The sequence below is a fragment of the Perca flavescens genome, chromosome 15, assembly GCF_004354835.1.
Source record: "Perca flavescens isolate YP-PL-M2 chromosome 15, PFLA_1.0, whole genome shotgun sequence".
In the NCBI taxonomy this organism is placed as follows: Eukaryota; Metazoa; Chordata; class Actinopteri; order Perciformes; family Percidae; genus Perca; species Perca flavescens.
Window position 1 is genome coordinate 3,074,295 of NC_041345.1, and position 17,888 is coordinate 3,092,182.

Genomic DNA, 17,888 nt, shown 5'->3' on the forward strand with positions numbered 1-17,888 from the left:
AAAACCGCAGCTTGTTCTACGGTTAGGCCGCTCGTCCAAACCATAGACTGTTAATATTAATGGACAGAGCATATGAGACGTCACCCATTGGTTTGTGGAGATCTGCTATGAGTCATCGAGTTTGGCGTTACGTTAAAACTAGCAATTGAGACCATAAACTCATGAAAATGTTTACTGAGGTAATAAATCAAGTGAGAAGTGGTGTCACTTTCTCATAGACTTCTGCAGAAATCGACCTCCTTTTGCAACCACACGTGTCGCCCCCTGCTGGACTTCAGATAGAAAGCAGGTTTAAGGCACTTCCACATTTGCAGCACTTCGCCGAACCGGATGCTTTGTCTATTAATATTAACAGTCTATGGTCCGCACGCTAACGCAGTATCAATTTTAGAAACTGTTGTGTAGCTGGTGAAACCAGAGATTTTGGCTTGTGACATCAGAGTGCGCAATGTTGTCTCCTTTGTTTGACATCAGATTGTGCGCCGCTATCACCTTTGTTTACATGAGACAAATCTCTGCAATGGCGGACGTAGCTAAGATATTGCTGCTAATAACTGTGCTAACAGGGCTTGTTACATACAGATACATGCACACAGTTCTCCCATTATGTTGCGGAACGGAGGTGTCCGAATGCAATACTCCGCAGGTCACTGCTTATGACTACACTCCCATGACACAGAACTGGCCGCCATTGTCGCCGGTTGTGGACAAGATGGACAACGCGAACTTCAGGCTTCTGATTGGCCAACATGGCTTAACGATTAGGGTTATATTGCCACCTGTTGGTTTGGCATGCAATAGACAGCACTTGATAGCGTGTTTTTACATTTTCATGTCGACAGAGGTTGTTTGTGAAAAGGAGGGAAAAACTCTGTTTATAAAAAATACCTGTGTACGTGTGGACTAGGCCTGTGTGTTTAGGACAAACTCAGGAGCAGCACAACTCATTTGACATGCATGAAGGTTTGGGATACCTTGATGAATTACACAGAAGCATTTAATAAACACTCAATTGAGGAAAGAATTTAGGTAGGCGATACAGTTTAACCACAGCGTGTTATCGTGTTGTGCCATCCCAACTCTCTGAAGTTCTTGTCTTCCTGAAGGTGTATTTAAACTCACGCTGGAGGCGTTAAGTTTAGCTGAACCTTTGATGTAAACAGAGATATGGCAGGCCCCTAAAACACAGATGCCAAAGCCTAGTTCAGCCTATCTCTCTCTGGGAAATATGCAAAAGTGTGGCAGGCCCACCGACCTCCAAAAGGAGACAGTCCTTAAACAAAACATTCCCTTATCATAAAGCTTCCTGGATTCCCTGAATCTATGGAAGCACAACGTTGAAGTACTCCTCTGCCTGGAAAGGTTATGAGGTTATGTTGGACACTGACCTGAATCAGACCTGGGGTGCCACTGTCTCAACTTACATAGCAGGAGTTTGTAAGCTGCAAATTCCACCACAAAGTGTGCATGTAGACAGAGCAAATTGCCTGTTGCCGCCCTCTCTTCATCTCTTGTCACCACAGCTACTGTGGAGCAGATGGCTCACAACTCCTTCACACACTCACACCAAACAGTAGAAAGTCCCTTCCTTCCTCTCCTGATGGGCCGAGATGTACATCAGACGCTTTCCTCCCTTCTCGGCTTGCAGTGTGATGTAAACTCAGTCGGAGTGTAGAACAGCTCATAGCATGCATATGTGTGTATGTGTGTGTATATGTGCCATGTGCTTTATTTAAACAGATAGTGAGGCTCAATTTGTCAAGATAGTGAGTCAGAGATAATATGCTGTATCTGGTTCCCACTTGGGCAGGCAGCTGGGGAAAGAATGACCTCAGAGCAGTGAGCCCAAAAACCATGTTGGAATACACGCAGTTTAAAAAAAACGATTATTTTCGGGTTAAGACGATACCCCGATTTCTCAAACTCCATGTAAACCAACCCCTTACCTCGGTTAAAGTCGGAGTTCTCATAATCCGGTTAACAGAGGTAGAGAACTCCTTCAGTAACCAGGTTATTACTCCATGTATACACCTTAACCGGGCTATGATCGGTTTAAGTGTCTGCGCATGCTTTAGCTGCCCTCCAACCGGACATACGTACCGGACAGCGCGCTGTGAATCGTAGTCGTTGCTATGACACAAAGTTAACGTTAGCTTGCTAATTCCGACCGACATTGGTTACAGATAACGTTATAATGAGCTGAACAAGTTGTCAGTCATGTGGTGGCAACACTGTGCTGTCCTACGCTGAGATAATGTGTACATTTTAAAATTAAAAAAAGTTAACATTTGACTAATTTAGTGTTCAGTCTGTGTGATTTTGACATAGGTCAACCGGAAGAAAAGCGTTGTGCGTTTGCAGAGCGCCACCTACTGTAGGAGGTAGAGTTACTCCTGGCATTCTCCCAATTCGTGCCCGCTCATGTATACGGGGAGAACTCGCATAACCCGGTTATTCACTTAACCAAAATAATCAACATTTCTGTAAATGTGCCAGTGTTAGCCAGCTGGCTAACTGTAGGCCTTTGGCCAGATGTTTTGAGACCTGAGAGATAAAGGTAGCTGCAATGTGTGGGTAGGATTTCAAATGATTTGTGCAAATGTTAATATTACAAAGATTTTATTTATTTTTTTTACACCTACCTTCTATCTGTAAAGTGTCCTGACATAACGTCTGTTATGATTTGATCCTATAAATAAAATTTAATTTGAAGTTCTGTCATAAATGAAAGTTAAATGAATTCCATTCACATAGGTTTGATTGACAGAAGAGGCCCGTCACACTGGATGTCGTCCTTACTCTGAGGCTCATGGTAGGCCTATAGCATTTGCTTTACTCATTCCGACCGTAGTTTAAGTTTCACTGGTTTCCTGCTAAGATGGCCAGCGGTTGGCGTGCTTCAGGAAGAACCAAGCCTTTTCCTCTTCAGCTCAGTACCATGTCCTGGAAGCCACCTAGCAACCAGAACAAACTTTGAGATAGCTTTGCTTTGGACACAGTAGTAATACAGCCTCTACAATGACCTCTCATTGTTTCCATGAAAACGATCATTAACCTTTTAATTACCTAACTTGTTCCTTCATATTGAGAGATATATATAATATATTGAGACCCCAGTGTTCAGGCTGTGCAATTTTTTCTGAGGTGAGCTGGTGTCCCATTATAAATTGAACAATTGCTTAGACCTGTGCAGAGAATGCAAACCATGTAAGTGCAAAGCAGGGTTGGAAATTAGCACCAACCAAATGCTGGTAAGATATGCAAGTGGCTGCTAGATTTGTTCACTCACCAGCCGAAAAAACAATCTATTGAGTGGCTGGTAGATTTTAGAATCCACCAGCCACGGTGGCAGGTGGACCAAAAAGTTAATTTCCAACCCTGGTGCAAAGTGACTCAGTGAAAATCTCTAATGAACTGAATACAAATTGGAAAACTGCCCAACCAATTCATAATCTCTGATCGTTGAGATATAGGGTTAAATGTGTTGATTCAATCCTAAAACACACGGGAGAGATATTTTTTGACGTGGGGATGCGGCTCGTTATAAATAGGCCCTCGGAGAAAAGGGGAGAAAAGCACAATAAACATGCCAGAAGAACGATGGATTGTCACCTCAGCTTTATGATTTACAACCTAGTGGCTTCCTGCCTCCCATCTCCCTTATTCCCTCTGCAGGGAGGAACACGGTGGAGGACACACGTGCCGGAGTGTTAAAATAACCTCCCTGCTCTGTGGGGAAGATTTGGACCTCAGCCTAAAACTCGCCAGCAAAGTCCCACAGCAACCTGGCCCTGTTTAGATGTTTCATACGGGTTTAGTCTGGAGAGCGTCCCCTCCGACCACAAGCTCAATTATGCTGCATTCAAGTTTACTGTAAATAAAAGCTTCCAACTGGAGAAAACTACTCATGTCAGCCTCAAGTTGGTGATTTTGGTTAAGATAAGTGAGTGATTTTCAGATGTCTCCGTGTTGTATCAACACTCAAACCAAAATCCCTATCATCCAAATTACTTATAAGACACAAGGAGTAAAGAATTTACAGTCATTTAGACAATTTGGTTTAAAAGGTAGAATAGTGGTGCCACTGATTACAAATTTGATGCTATATCTGTCATCTGTCATACCATCTTTCCCACCAACTAAACCTTGTATCGGTGATAGAAAACAGCGATTCCCAACCAGCTCCACTTGTAGCCCAGGGGTTTCTTCTGTAGTTGCCAGTTGGTACGTGGATTGTTGATTGTGGAGTATAGCTTCACTTGAACAAAATAAAATTTTGATTAAAGAATATATATATTCACATATTGAGCTTTTAACAACAGTACACCATGTGTTTGCGAAAACAAGTCGTCCGAACCATACAACAAATATTGTTCTTTTATTTCCTACTCTCTAATACGACCCACAGGAGCGTTTTCCGTCCGCATATCTAAACCAGAGAATGTAACGGTCGCAGTTTTAAACATGTCATCAACGTTGTGAAACGGTCGACGTTTGGTTATGTTTAGGCACCTAAACTACTTAGTTAAGTTAAGAAAAAAGGTCGTGGTTCGGGTTAAAATCAGACGTTACTTTTCCTGTTTGTTCCGCAAAGTTTTAAAACAAAACTCGGCGATAACTTTTATTTTTATACCGGACATGAATGCCGGTCGCCTGGGTGAAAGTCTTGTTTGTTTGACCCATCCACCACCCCACCCTGCCTCCTTATGAGGAACTTGGCGCTCTTATACTTCATCGTCCTACTTTCTGCTTTGCTCCCGTCATAACTACTACGGCCACTAGAGGGTGCGGCCACTAGATACGGAAGTATGAGTCGTAATTGCTCATACAAACGACCTATGGGAGCGTTTTTCGGTGGAGGACAGTCGAAACTGCCGTAGTTACCGAGCAAGAAAAAGTTATGGCAGTAAAAAAAGAAATGTCAAACCTTTAAAACCTGTTTGTGTCCATGCAGTGCACTACCATAGACTATACTGTAACAACCTCCCTCAGAAACAGAAAAGTTGGAACAGAATTTGCTTATCGAGCTTAATGACCATCGACCTTTTCATCACCTCTCCCATAATGTTGAGGAAGGAAAAGGGGCAGCACTCCAGTGGGCCTGTTTCCACACCTACGCTGTGGGAGCACTCCAGTCCATTAATGAAAATATACAAGGCATCAAACACAAACACACAGATAACTTCAGAAATAAATAAGCTTTAATGAGATTATTACTCAAGAGAATATCTTAACAACAGTCACAGAAGGCACGTGTAATTGCTGACGCAGTTGCGTGTCTGTTTATGCACGCACAAACGCACCATACACACAGAGTAAAGAGGAAGTATTCCCCCGACAACGCCCCATGTTTCTGCCAGCCAGCGACAACAGGATGTTCCTCCACCAATCTATCAGCTTTATGCTTTAATTGGACATTTTAAGTCCAGTCTTGTTTCCTCTTGCTGTCACTCAGGAAACAAACCTCACATTTGATAATGTGACTCAATTCCAGATTTCGCTGATTTACATTTAAACACTTGAACTCTGATGTTGGGAGGATCAGGCATAAGAGAGGCCCTGACAACAGGCCTGGACATCTGAGGAAAAGCTAAATAAAAAAGCTAATAGCCGACGCAGAAATTCATGCTCCGCTTTCCCACTCTTCTTTGCGTTTCCCTTTGTCCCATTTGCTGCTATTTCTTCCCATTTCTAAACACATTGCTGCTTTAATTGGCAAGTTTAGAGTATACAAAGACGAGACAAATGGGTGATAGAAAACGGGTGACATGCAACAAAGATCCCAGACGAGTTTGTTGCAATTACAAGGCATACGTTCCAGCGAACTGAACCAGCAGTACGCCCACTCCCGCCTCCCCTGGAACGCTCCCAACCCTGCAACAAGAGGATAAATGGGCTGAGATATGCTGGCCATTATGTATTATTATTCATAAGAGGGTGTGTTATCATTGGCACCACCTAGCAGCGGCTGTTTAGAAAGGAGAGTGAATAACTCTGGTCATTACTGATTGCACAATTACAACATGTCAGCTCTTTTTTCTTGTATGTAAAACAGGTCACGGTTCTGATTAGTCTGGGCTCACACACTGCGTATGGGTTGTGACATGTTTCACGATACTTTCTGCAAATGCAGTACATTGTGATGGCATGTAATATACATACAATACAGTCAAATTCTCAGAGCAGATATTGATTAAAGTATGTGGTATAGAGAGGCGAAGTGCCTCACCTTTTAGTGGGACCTTATTTTGGAAAAAGTATATACGGTAGTGAACGGCGAGAGACAAAGTTATTCGTTTTAATGGAGCCATGAATTCAACATATTCTGTTCGTCAATTTAAAGTGATTTAAAATGTCTGCGTGTTTCATACCCGGATGTAAAGTTACTGACATGAGCAGCAGGTCTTGTTCGTTCTTTTGCTTTTCGGCTGATAAAAAGCTAAAAAAAAAAAAAAAACGCTGGATAAAACACATCAACTAAAATAACGTTACATGTTCTGTGGAACAGAGCTAAGCTAGCCAGCTAGCGAGCAAGGTGACGTAGATTGTGCGAGACCATAGATGTAGCTCATTGAGCGGTTTCACACCAAACCAAGTGCAACTACAACAAACCTACGACAACCTGTGACTTCCTTGACTTGCAGAATTATCTTTTACATTCACAAACGTGTAATTCATGGTTCAATTCAAGCAGGATCCAAAAATGATTTGTCTCTCCCCTATTTGCTAGTAAACATATTTTTTTCCCCAAAAAAGGTCCCACGGTGGTCCACCAGAAAGGGACTTTGCCTCTAGGGTTGGGTCCCTTTTGCATCTGAACCAATACCACTACCGATACCGGTAGCTGGAATTCGGTTCCGGTATCCAACGGGTACTTTCCCTCTGTAATTACAAAAAAAATATTTCAGTTGTAAAAATAATTCCAAACCTATTTACTTAGAACATTGTTATTTATTTAGAATATTTTACACTGACAGAAATAAAACCCCTCCCTCTCTCCTCCCAAACCCGTCCCTACAATCTATTAAATTGAATAATTATTCCACTTTTATTCTTGTATTTGTATATTATTCTAATTTAGCCTGTTTTATCTTCATCATGACCGTTTTTAATTGCTTTAATTTACTTTAATGTTTCATGTCAAGCATTTTTGTATTGCCTTGTTGCTGAAAGGTGCTGTAGAAGTAAAGTTGCCTTGCCTTGCAACCTCAGCCTGTCAGTCAGTCCCCAGGGCAGAGGAAGTGTAATGTCAACAGCACCACGACCGCTTTCGGCTCACCATTAATATCATATCACGGTGAAAAACTGTAACCACACTTGAAATCGCTTTATCGGCATCGCCGTGACTCACTGTGACTTGAATAAATCTGCAGAGCCGACGTAGTTTACTCAAGTTTACTCCATCTGCACCTCTGCTCCCTGTCAACATGCAGAGAGGACAGATAAGCTTGCGCTTACTGTCAGGTACCGAAATTTGCCACCGTTTGAATCTACGTGAACCAATACTCGGTAGTACCGACGTGATTCAGTCGGTAACGGTAAAAGTACCGGGTTCGGTACCCAAGCCTATTTGCCTCTTTATACAGCAGATAAATCTGGCGTCATTAAAGCCTCTTAGAAAGAACTACTGTTGAAATAACCATTCACCACTAACAGCTCATTATTAATACAACCCACACACATTAATATCGGCTAATCTTAAATTACATTGCTAATGGTGCATTGCCTGAGCTGATGTCACGTTGCATTACCTAATGACACACAGTATACTGCACTGAGACGGAGCCTGCGGTGCTGCTCCGGCCAGCTTGACTTGGGTGGCTGTTTATGTTGAGGCAGTGCATTCCCCGTTCGCCAGGCAACCGAACGGTTTACGAGCAGTTACTCACACAAAAGCACGGGGCGGGCTGATTGCTCAGCTAATTGATCTCCACCAGAGATCACAGAGCTGTGCTCGTAAAAAGAAAGGGGAACGCCTCCCATGACATCACCGCATGCTGCATGGCGAAACGAGCCGTGCAAGTCAGGGGAGAGACTTATTCCCACACTGAGGGAGGCAGACTGCAGAGAGAGGAGAGACAAAGGGTCCCATGGAAAGCACACATTCACACTTAAAAACAAACACACACCCACACACACACACACACACACACACACACACACACACACACACACACACACACACACAGACGTCCAACTATTAATCATCAGCTACAAATGGGCAGAATATTCAGCTTCTAATCTAGAGCGGCTGGTGGCATAAAAGCAACCTTTTTAGGCCTCAAAGCAATACAATAACATACACATGAGCTGCAAAAGCCTTGGAAACCTTTTGTAATGCCATATTATCTACAATATAGTGCCGGCTTTACCATCTTATAGAAAGTTTCCAACCAAAATGTTGACTGTTCTTACTGTAATATGCACAGGGAATCTAAGAAGTTAATTAACAGCTTAGTCTGATTCAAGGCAGCAGATCTTGTTGGGAAAAGCATGCAGTATGATGTCATTATGTTGGAGCCATTTTTGAATAGTATCGAAATCATATTGAAGATCGTTCTGTATCTTAGATATCATAGTATCAGAAGTATATATCACTGTGTCATCAGCGTATAAATGTATAGAACAATCGGAACAAACTTGAGGAAGATCATTGACGACGATTAAGAATAAGAGAGGCCACAACGATGATCCTTGAGGGACACCATTTTCCATAATAGAAAAGCGAGATAAACTACCCTGGATAAGGACACACTGATATCGAAAATGTAAATAAGAGTTGAACCAGAGAAGAGCTTGTTTAGAGAGACCAATGGCATAAAGTTTATCCAAAAGAATATAGTGATTAACAAGGTCAAATGCTTTAGTTAAATCTATAAAAATTGCTCCGGTGGATGATGACACATCATTGGTGAGCTTTAGTAGGGCAGTTGTGGTAGAACATTTTGGTCTGAAACCAGATTGATGTTGAGACAAAATAGAAGACTAATATAGATTAATATAGTTCTATAACTGATTGAATATTAGCTTTTCAAATTTTTTTGCCACATTGCTAATAATAGAAATGGGTCTGTAATTGTTAAGATCGGATGGATCACCTCCTTTATGGATAAGAGTTACTCTGGCACATTTCCATCTTAGTGGTACCTCGCCAGAGGTTAATGATAAGTTAAATAAGTCTGATAATGGATATGCCACTATGTTAGAGGTAATCTTTAAGAACTTAGTTTCCAAACCATCTAGGTCTCTACCGCTTCCAGACTTCAGTTCTGAAATAATTATCTGGAGCCGAAATATAAACGGACACGCCACGCGGCTGACACGCGTGCAGTGTGTAACCGGCCTAATGAGATCAGTCTGGACATATAGCTAAAACAGCAATACAATCAGTTCATACCTGCACTCAAGCTAAAACTGTACAAACCTAGAGCCCAGCAGACTTGTACACAGATATAGGAACGTGCTCAGACCTGGGTGATGTAGGAACGCGAGATGGCTTTAGATAGCATTTCATCTCGGAGGATAACTCAATTCATTAGCTCAGAATTTACCTTTTCATCTCTTATCTGGTCTCGGGGCACAAAGTGCACTCTTGTGTGGTTTGGCAGCTCCTCAGAGGTGAAAGGTGAGCTGAGTGATGGTTCATTATGTTTCTCTGTGCAGCTGTTATGGTAGCAGAGCAGACACAACTCCCCACAGGGAACAGAGGTGTTGCTGCCAAATTGGCCTTGATGGCATCATTAGATTGATAGCATCTGTCCTTATACAACCAGGCAGATGCAGCTAAACTGCTCTGTTGGCCTTTGCCCTTGGTATCAGTTCTGAAGTGGACCAGTAATAGCTCTTGCCAGAAACAAATCAATGTCATGTCACCTAGAGGCTTCTGAAAGGATGTTTTGATGTTTGTGGTTACCGCTCGTTGCATCTGGTCAAGCCACAAAAAAACCTGCAAAATTGCATCACCATGATGCTTGCTTAGGCAAGGTAATGCAGCTTTATTCATAGAGCACATTTTAGGAACAGGGCAATTCAAAGTGCACTAAAACAAGTCAAAAACAATTAAAAACATGAGTTAAAGATAACCGGACTAATTTCCGGAATCAAGCCAGACTTGTGATTATCAGTGTGCCAGAAGACATGCCCGTGGGTTAACACTGGCCATAAACTAGCCAGAGTGATGCTAACAGGAGCAGATTCTCCGCTCAAATGTTGTGGGCAGGGCGAAGTACGGATGGCATCCAGGCTAACTAAAGCCCACAAAGCTCTGGCATCCGCCCCGTTCAGCACTGAGGCAGGTGCAGCAAAGTGAGGTCAAGGTCAAGGAGTCTTTATTATCCCTGAGGGGCAATTCGTTTTGCAGCAAATAAAGTGCAACATAAACAAGACATAAGCCATACAGACAACAGACACTATCGATGGAGGACACAAGTAAATTCATACTACACAGAAGTCCACATCTCACATTGAATTGTTAACAAAACCTATAGCGGCAGGAACAAAAGAGTTTTTGTGTCTGTTTGTCCTGCATTTAGGCAGAATCTGCAGCCAGACGGCAACAACATGAAGTAGCTGTTCAGGGGGTGGCTTATATCAGCCAGGACTGACTGGGCCTTCTTCAGGGTCCTTGTCTGATATAGAGATCAGAGAGTCAGAGAGTCAGAGAGTTCCAGGAAATTTTTCCACACTTTTTGTGAACCAAGTATTCTCATATGTCAAACATCCTCCTGCCTCTAATATGCGTCTCATTAAAACCACGTCACACATATTAACTCCTCATGCACCAGCTCCGTTGTTTGCCTTAGCTATGCTAACTCAATCATAGAAGGTGGTCTTTAAATCATTCTCCTATTGGCTCACTAGTTTTGATGCTTTATTTGTTTCTGTGACACCAAGGTGACGGGGGTTGCTGGTCATTGCGTAAACCCTGCTCCGTTCTGTGCGAGATAGAAATCTCCCCGTAGCAGCTCCCAATTGTCATTCTTTTTTGGTGAAATCATCAAAAGCAGTCCGGAAACTTGTAAAAGGATTAATCATCTGGCGGGGCTGTTGCAGAAGTCCTTTGTTGTTGCACTCGCCCTCATCACAATCCCAGCTGCCGCGGTGATGTGTGATCGAAATGTTGATTGTGGGGAAAACGTGCGTCTGGTGGAAGTCGCAGCTGAGGGTGACGGATCGTAGCTTTTCATGTCTGTGCATTACCGAATCAAACGTGCTTCATCAGAGAAAGTCCACGAACGCTGTTAGAAACCGAAACACTTGTCCGTTTCGAGTTTTGGCTTCAACAAAGATAAGCCTCAGTGCATCCTGTTAGACCCTTGGCAGCAGATTCCATTTTCTGTGACTGATTTATTGAACCTTTACAGCAGAAATCAATTTACTTCCATCAGATTTACTTCCAGCCTTCCAGTATTATAATGATATATTTGTGCCATCTGTTTTTATGGAATATGATGTGACCTGTAACATCTCAGTGATGTCTTTATAATCCTACAGAGGAACTACTTCCAGAGAATGAAACCTAGTCACTCACTTAATCATTGGCTGGTAGGGATGTAACGATACACTCAACTTAAATACGAAAAAAAAAAAAAAAATGCGTACTCACTTCATGGATATTAATGAACTCTTTTGACTCTTCTGCAACATCCCCCACATATACAATACAGGTGTTATGCAAGCATTGCATAATCTTCATATGCTTTGCAGTAAGTCCTTAGAATCAAGTACTTTTGATGTAAATTTAACAGTGTGTGTGTGAGAGCTCAGTGAACAGTCATGCACCCACCTTAAACAAAACACGTGAAACTGTCTCTGAGATATTCAGAACACTACAGTTTCTGTATGTATGCGTTTCTCTGAAATATCCAGCCACTAAACCAACTTCCGTCGTAAAAATATGTTTCTGATAATCTGTTAAGGGCCAAGTGTTGTCTTTTCCTCCGATCGCAGGCTGTGATGAACCCTGTTTGATCTGGCACACGTCGACAGCTCACAGTATGAGCGACTGCCCGGGATTATACACAGTGAGAGAGTAATTGATCCTGAATAAACAACAATTGTGCTGGAATTCCATCTCTCTCCGTGTCTGAAGGAGCGGTGCATTCTTCAGTCGGCACGGTTAAACATCTGACACCCGTTGACAGGGTTGGTAAATATCTGCAGTCCTTCAAACCGTCTGTAACCAAATTTCATCAGCGATCATCATGGACCGACGTTTGATTGTTTCTGAAGTGAGCTCTTCTCTGTAGACGGAGCGAAAAACCGCCTCCATCAAGCTGTGGGATGCGTAATTTCCATCCAATATGCACACCCACCACGAGCGCTTCCTTCACTAAGCCTGATAGATGGCACTTGAACATAAATAGATTGGAATAGCATAGCTCTAAGTAGGCCCTTGAAACCAAATGAAGCAGACCCAGAAAAGACACCTTGGTACTCTGGATGTCCAGGGCAAAATCACAGTAAGCTGCTGATTTGCAGTTACAGTGCCTTTATAAACTCAATTTATATTCAGAATTTAGATTTTGTTTTTCACTTGAATAGTGAAATTATGGGCAATAAGATTCTATTATAATATGTGTTTACTAACTCAGTTTGCAACATGACATCAGGACTTTGTGTAAACGTACACGCCACTTTGTTATCTGTACGCATTTTGAGCTATCCGCGTATATGTCTACTCTGTATACAGCGGATGGCAGTCTGCAACATCCCAGCGTAAACATACACGCCACTTTCTAAAGCCACGTGGCGTGTTATCGCGATGCTACGTATTATCACGAGGCTACGGTTGGGTTTAGGAAACGTCACACGCGGGTTGGGTTTAGGAAAAGAACAAACGTGGAAAGGAAACGTCACATGCGGGACACGAAGGAAACATCACACGCAGGACACAATCCCCGCTCTCCTGGGTGAAAGTCCTGTGTTTGACGCATCCTAAACCACGACCAACCTCCCTACGCAGATTTTCGTCCTTTCATACTTGCGTCAATTGACATGCAATCGCAAGGTAATGTAAGTCAATGGAGGCCAAACGGATTGATAAACACGCTTAAAATCGAGTACGCAGCTTGATAACACGCCAATAATGGCATACGAATTGGCGTGTCATACGCCACTTCATGAGAGCAGCCTGCAATTTGGATCACTCATTGATACTGTTCTAGCATTTAAGAAACACACTAAAAAGACAAACGCTTTCACAAGCTGGGTTGTGTTACAAGCTGGGTTGTGTTACATTAGACGGCAGAAACAAAGGATTTATTTGTATGTAAATGTCACACATTAAAAGGTAATACTATTCTAGTTTTTTTTTAAGTGAAAGCCACACAAAACGACGCGCATATAAAGACAGACACTTAAAGTAACAGCTAAACAATAGAATACTTCGCTAAGTGATGGATATATGGTTGAAATGGTGGATGTATTAAGGAGATCTGGATACCGTATTCAAAGATGGCGCCGCGTCCATCAAGCAACATCAAAAGTTGCTTGATTTAATCATATTGGTCTTGCATACTTTCCAACTTTCATTGGACTGAATGGATCCAATTATGATAATAAAAGTCATTTCAGAGGGTTTGTGGCACTCAGAAAAATGTCTTCCCCGTTTTACTGACGCTCATTTTTCAATGATTGTGTAGCCTACAGGAAAAATTTGGACCAGTGTGCATCACGTGATGTTGCAATATTTTGTGCAAGTTAGAATATATGGCCCTGGCCTTGGCTCTGAAATATCCCTAGCATATATACCGGTAAGCTGTGTATTGATAAATCCATGGCGCTGTCTGTGGTGCTGAAGTAGCAGACGGATTTGAATTTGCTTTGAATTGGGGCGGGTATTAAAACATACAGAACCAAGACCTAGAGAGTCAACTAACAAATCGCCTCCTGGGTGCATGGGTTCATCTGACAGGAGTGTGGGAGTACGCTTGAAAAACAAAAAAAAGGCTCTTCACTTAGTGATTTCACATACTTTTTACTTACAGCCCAAACTGTTGAGGAACAAAACCACAAAGGTTTACCTGTGCCCTGACTTTTCAATAGTTCCTAATTCAGTTATCTGGCAAACGTTTTACAGATGTTGCGAGGGGCATTTGGAGCCTGTTGCTCTAAACCCGGCTTATCAGCGCTCAAGCTGTTGTCGCTGCTGGACGACAACTACAGTGACTGTGTGGGCAGAGTGGGGATGTGTGGGAGAGATAGCACAGCGCTTATTAAAGGACCTGGAGACAGCTGTGGAGATAGCGCTTATTAATCTCATGACGCTTTCACACACAAGTACTTTTTTTTACCTTTGAGAAAGTCTCCAAAGAAACCGATTCAGATTGAAATATTTGCCAAAGACTCACAGACTTTTATTTCTATTTGCTTGCGCTCGATTTTAACACAAGAAAAAGATCAATTATGATGTGTAGCCCGCTTAGTTATGTTGTCTCTGACTGTAAAAAAAAAGAAGTAATTGTGTTCTTTGATAAACACGATAAACACATCTGTCTCTGAATATTAGAGTAAGATGAAAGTACAGTACCAGCATCCCTTTCTTCAGCAGGGACAGCTAAGAGCATTCCATTTCCTATTCATGAAAAAAGCCCGTTGTATTTTCCCCAACACTTCCCTTAAGTGGAGATAACATCTGGGATAAGAAAGCGGTAAAGAGTAAGAGGGAAAGGGAAGGGGAGGAGGGTGGGTGTGTGTATATGTGGGTGTGTGTCTCTGTGTGTGTGTGTGTGTGTGTGTGTGTGTGTGTGTGTGTGTGTGTGTGTGTGTGTGAGTTCTTCAAAGCTTGGTGTAGTGTATGTTGGATCGGCCCTGGGGATGGTAATGTGGTAGATAAGCCTGTGACAGCTGCTAAACAGTGTGTGTGTGTGTGTGCCTGTGTGTGCGCGCGTTTGTGTGTGTGTGTGCGTGCGTGCGCACGACTGCCCCCCCCATTCAAAAGGAGTGTTTCTGAATCCCAACCACCTGCCAGCTCTGGTCCCTTTTGGCAGGTGTGGGTTGGTTAGTACGTGATTCAGACCACTGATGAACGTGGAGCATATGTGACAGTCTTATCGCCAGCATCTCTATGTAATAACGTTAAGACGGCCACATCGATGGAGAGATTACCGAAATGTGAGGGACTGTGAGGGCTGCTCATATGATTGGTCCGTGCCTGATTCAGCCTAAAAAGGGGGGAAGTGACCTGAAATAATAAAATATCACTAACACGAGGATGACAGAAAATTTCATCATTCTCACTTTTTATTGGAATTAATTTTTATTTTGTAATAGATATTTTATTTCAAAATGGTGTTTTATTAAACCCCAACTTTTATCACAACAGATTTTCAACAGGCTCTGTGTCACTGCAGTGTGGGTATCAGCTCCAAGCTCACCCGCCAGAAAAAGTCAGCCGGATGGCAGACATCAAAACTAATATCTTTAATTATTTAGCTTATCAAGGCGGCGCATGCAGGTTTCATGTGAGCTTTGTTTATTACTCATGCCAGGTGGTGAAATAGGCACGTTATTTTGATTTATTCATTTGTGTACACGTCACGATTTTGACGTTTATTTCGTGTACACGCCACGAATTTTGAACGTGTACAGGTCACGATTTTCAAACCTGCTCTGGGGGATGCAACAACGGGGAAATGAGGCGCCACACGCCGGCAGACAGTAATAACGGCAGCAGCTAACGTTAGCTGGTTAATTTGTTAGTTACCTCGGCAGCCTTTTTGGTTGTAAAGATGTTTCTAAAAGAAACTGTGAAGAACAAAATGACCACGTGTCTTTTCTCTGTGGATGCTCTAGCCAACAGGCGCTAGCTAACAAACACCGCTAGCACTTTCTCTTCACTTTTATGCTAAATAATAAGAACAACCTAGCATAGTTAGTGAGTCGGCTAGGTGGGTAAGTTAAATAAAAAGAGAGGTGTAGTTACTGTGTCTGTGTAGCCTATTGTGTTCAATTTCAGCAGTTTGTAGTTCATTCATAATTACTTTGACATTGTTGATGCTCTAGCTAACGGGAGCTAACTGGCTAAACTTTGTAGCTTGGTTGTTGAGCTTGCTAGTTTAATAGAGGAATGCGGCCATGTAAATGGCTGAGACTGGTGACAACATCATTGTCACAAAAAGTGACAATAAATAAAAACAGTAGAAAATAACATAAAAATAAACTCCAATAAAACTCTCATTTTAATAATAGAAACATTGGAATAATATAGTAATGACATTAGCTTTAGTATTTTTTTTTTCATTTTTTTCAAAAGTTGTTGGTTCAGTAATAAATTTTGCACAATTCATTTATTAATGTAAGTTCCATGAGAGAGGTCTGAAATCATGTGTGCATCAGTGCATAAGGAATATGAACTTTGGGGTCAATATTAACGAGTGAAAATAGTAAAGACAATAAATCTGCACTCTTTCAGATGTGTGGGAGAGCGGAAGAAAGTTTTCCTGCCTGAAATCACCAGAGTTCAGAGGTTAAATTCACAAGCAGGTGGCCAAGCGAACGAGAGCCTGAACCAGGACGTTTCTTTTAGAGGCTCCATTATTCTCAAGCCAGACCAAAGCAGGCCAAGCCACTCCATCTGTTTCAATAACCTGTTGTCTAAAAATTACAAACTCAAACCAGGAGATTGAGACTTTGTGATGTCTTTCAATTGCTTTTTCTCAGGAGCTGCGTTTGGCTGCGCACCACAATTGCAAATTGGAATTGGTCGTTGTGTTGAGTTCATCACTGTCAGATAACAAGCATATATATATATACACATATTTCTAAAATGTCAACTTTTCAGGAGCTAAGAAAAACAAACGTGTGTTTTGCTGCTTGATGACACTGCATTTGGTTTCATGAGTCTAAGAGTTTGGAGTTTCTCAACTGACAGAGGACTATGTTACCATGCAACTGGAGTGAAAACATGAAAATCAGCAAAACTGGAGCTACGCTGTTTCAAAATACTGCCACATGGGATTGTTTAAATTTGAGTACTGAACATATTACTTCATTTAAAAGCATTATGACTAGCTGATCTGCAAAATGTCATGGTAGACTTTCTCAGCGTCTCTCTCTCTCTCTCTCTCTCTCTCTCTCTCTCTCTTTCTCTCTGTCTACCCAGCATGCCACTGTAACCTGCATGCCCGCCGCTGTCGTTTCAACATGGAGCTGTACAAGCTGTCAGGCCGGAGAAGTGGCGGCGTCTGTCTCAACTGTCGACACAACACGGCGGGACGCCATTGCCATTACTGCAAGGAGGGTTACTACAGGGACATGACCAAGTCCATCTCTCACCGGAGGGCTTGCAAAGGTAACAGGAAATTCAATTCTATTTCATTTATAGTGTCAAATCATAACAGACTTATCTCCGGAGACTTTAAAGATAGAGTATGTCTAGACCACACTCTCAAGGACACAAGACGTTCACGGGTTCAACGGGTGTTCGTGTCCTGGAAGTACTACTTAAGGGAAACGGTGTTTTAACCCAAACCACAATCATTTTTTCTAATCTTAGTCGCTTTAACGTAACTGTTGTCGCCGCATGACAGTCACTTCTTGTCATCTAAACTTAAGTGCAACGGCCTCTACATCGACTGTAACCTCGTGTTGCTCTGTACCTGGCTCTCACTCACCTTTTCTCAGCTAGACTTAACTGTAACGACCGCTAAACTTGCCGCTTGTCACGTGGCCGGTTGGTGGTTGCCGTAATTTCTTTTGATATCATACGAATTGTTGTGCATATGTTTTCGTACGATATCATACCAACCGGTTTATGAGAATGCGTTGCAGGCAGGGCAGGATCAGCTACAGCAGTAAAATGCTGCTTAAACATCAGTGCATCAGTGTTAACAATCTACTATTCTACTTTTTCTGTAAAACAATACAACTACATCTTCAATACGTGT

General features: G+C 42.2%; 1 protein-coding gene across 3 annotated transcripts in view; it reads left to right on the forward strand.

The window, feature by feature from the left end:
* The window catches only part of ntn1b (netrin 1b), a 50,781-nt gene that overhangs the window by 14,554 nt on the left and 18,339 nt on the right, over nt 1-17,888 (forward strand). For all 3 annotated transcript variants that reach the window (XM_028599259.1, XM_028599258.1, XM_028599260.1), the window contains one exon: nt 17,105-17,293. In XM_028599259.1, coding sequence (XP_028455060.1) covers nt 17,105-17,293 — 189 coding nt within the window. The remainder of the gene's footprint in view (nt 1-17,104; nt 17,294-17,888) is intronic.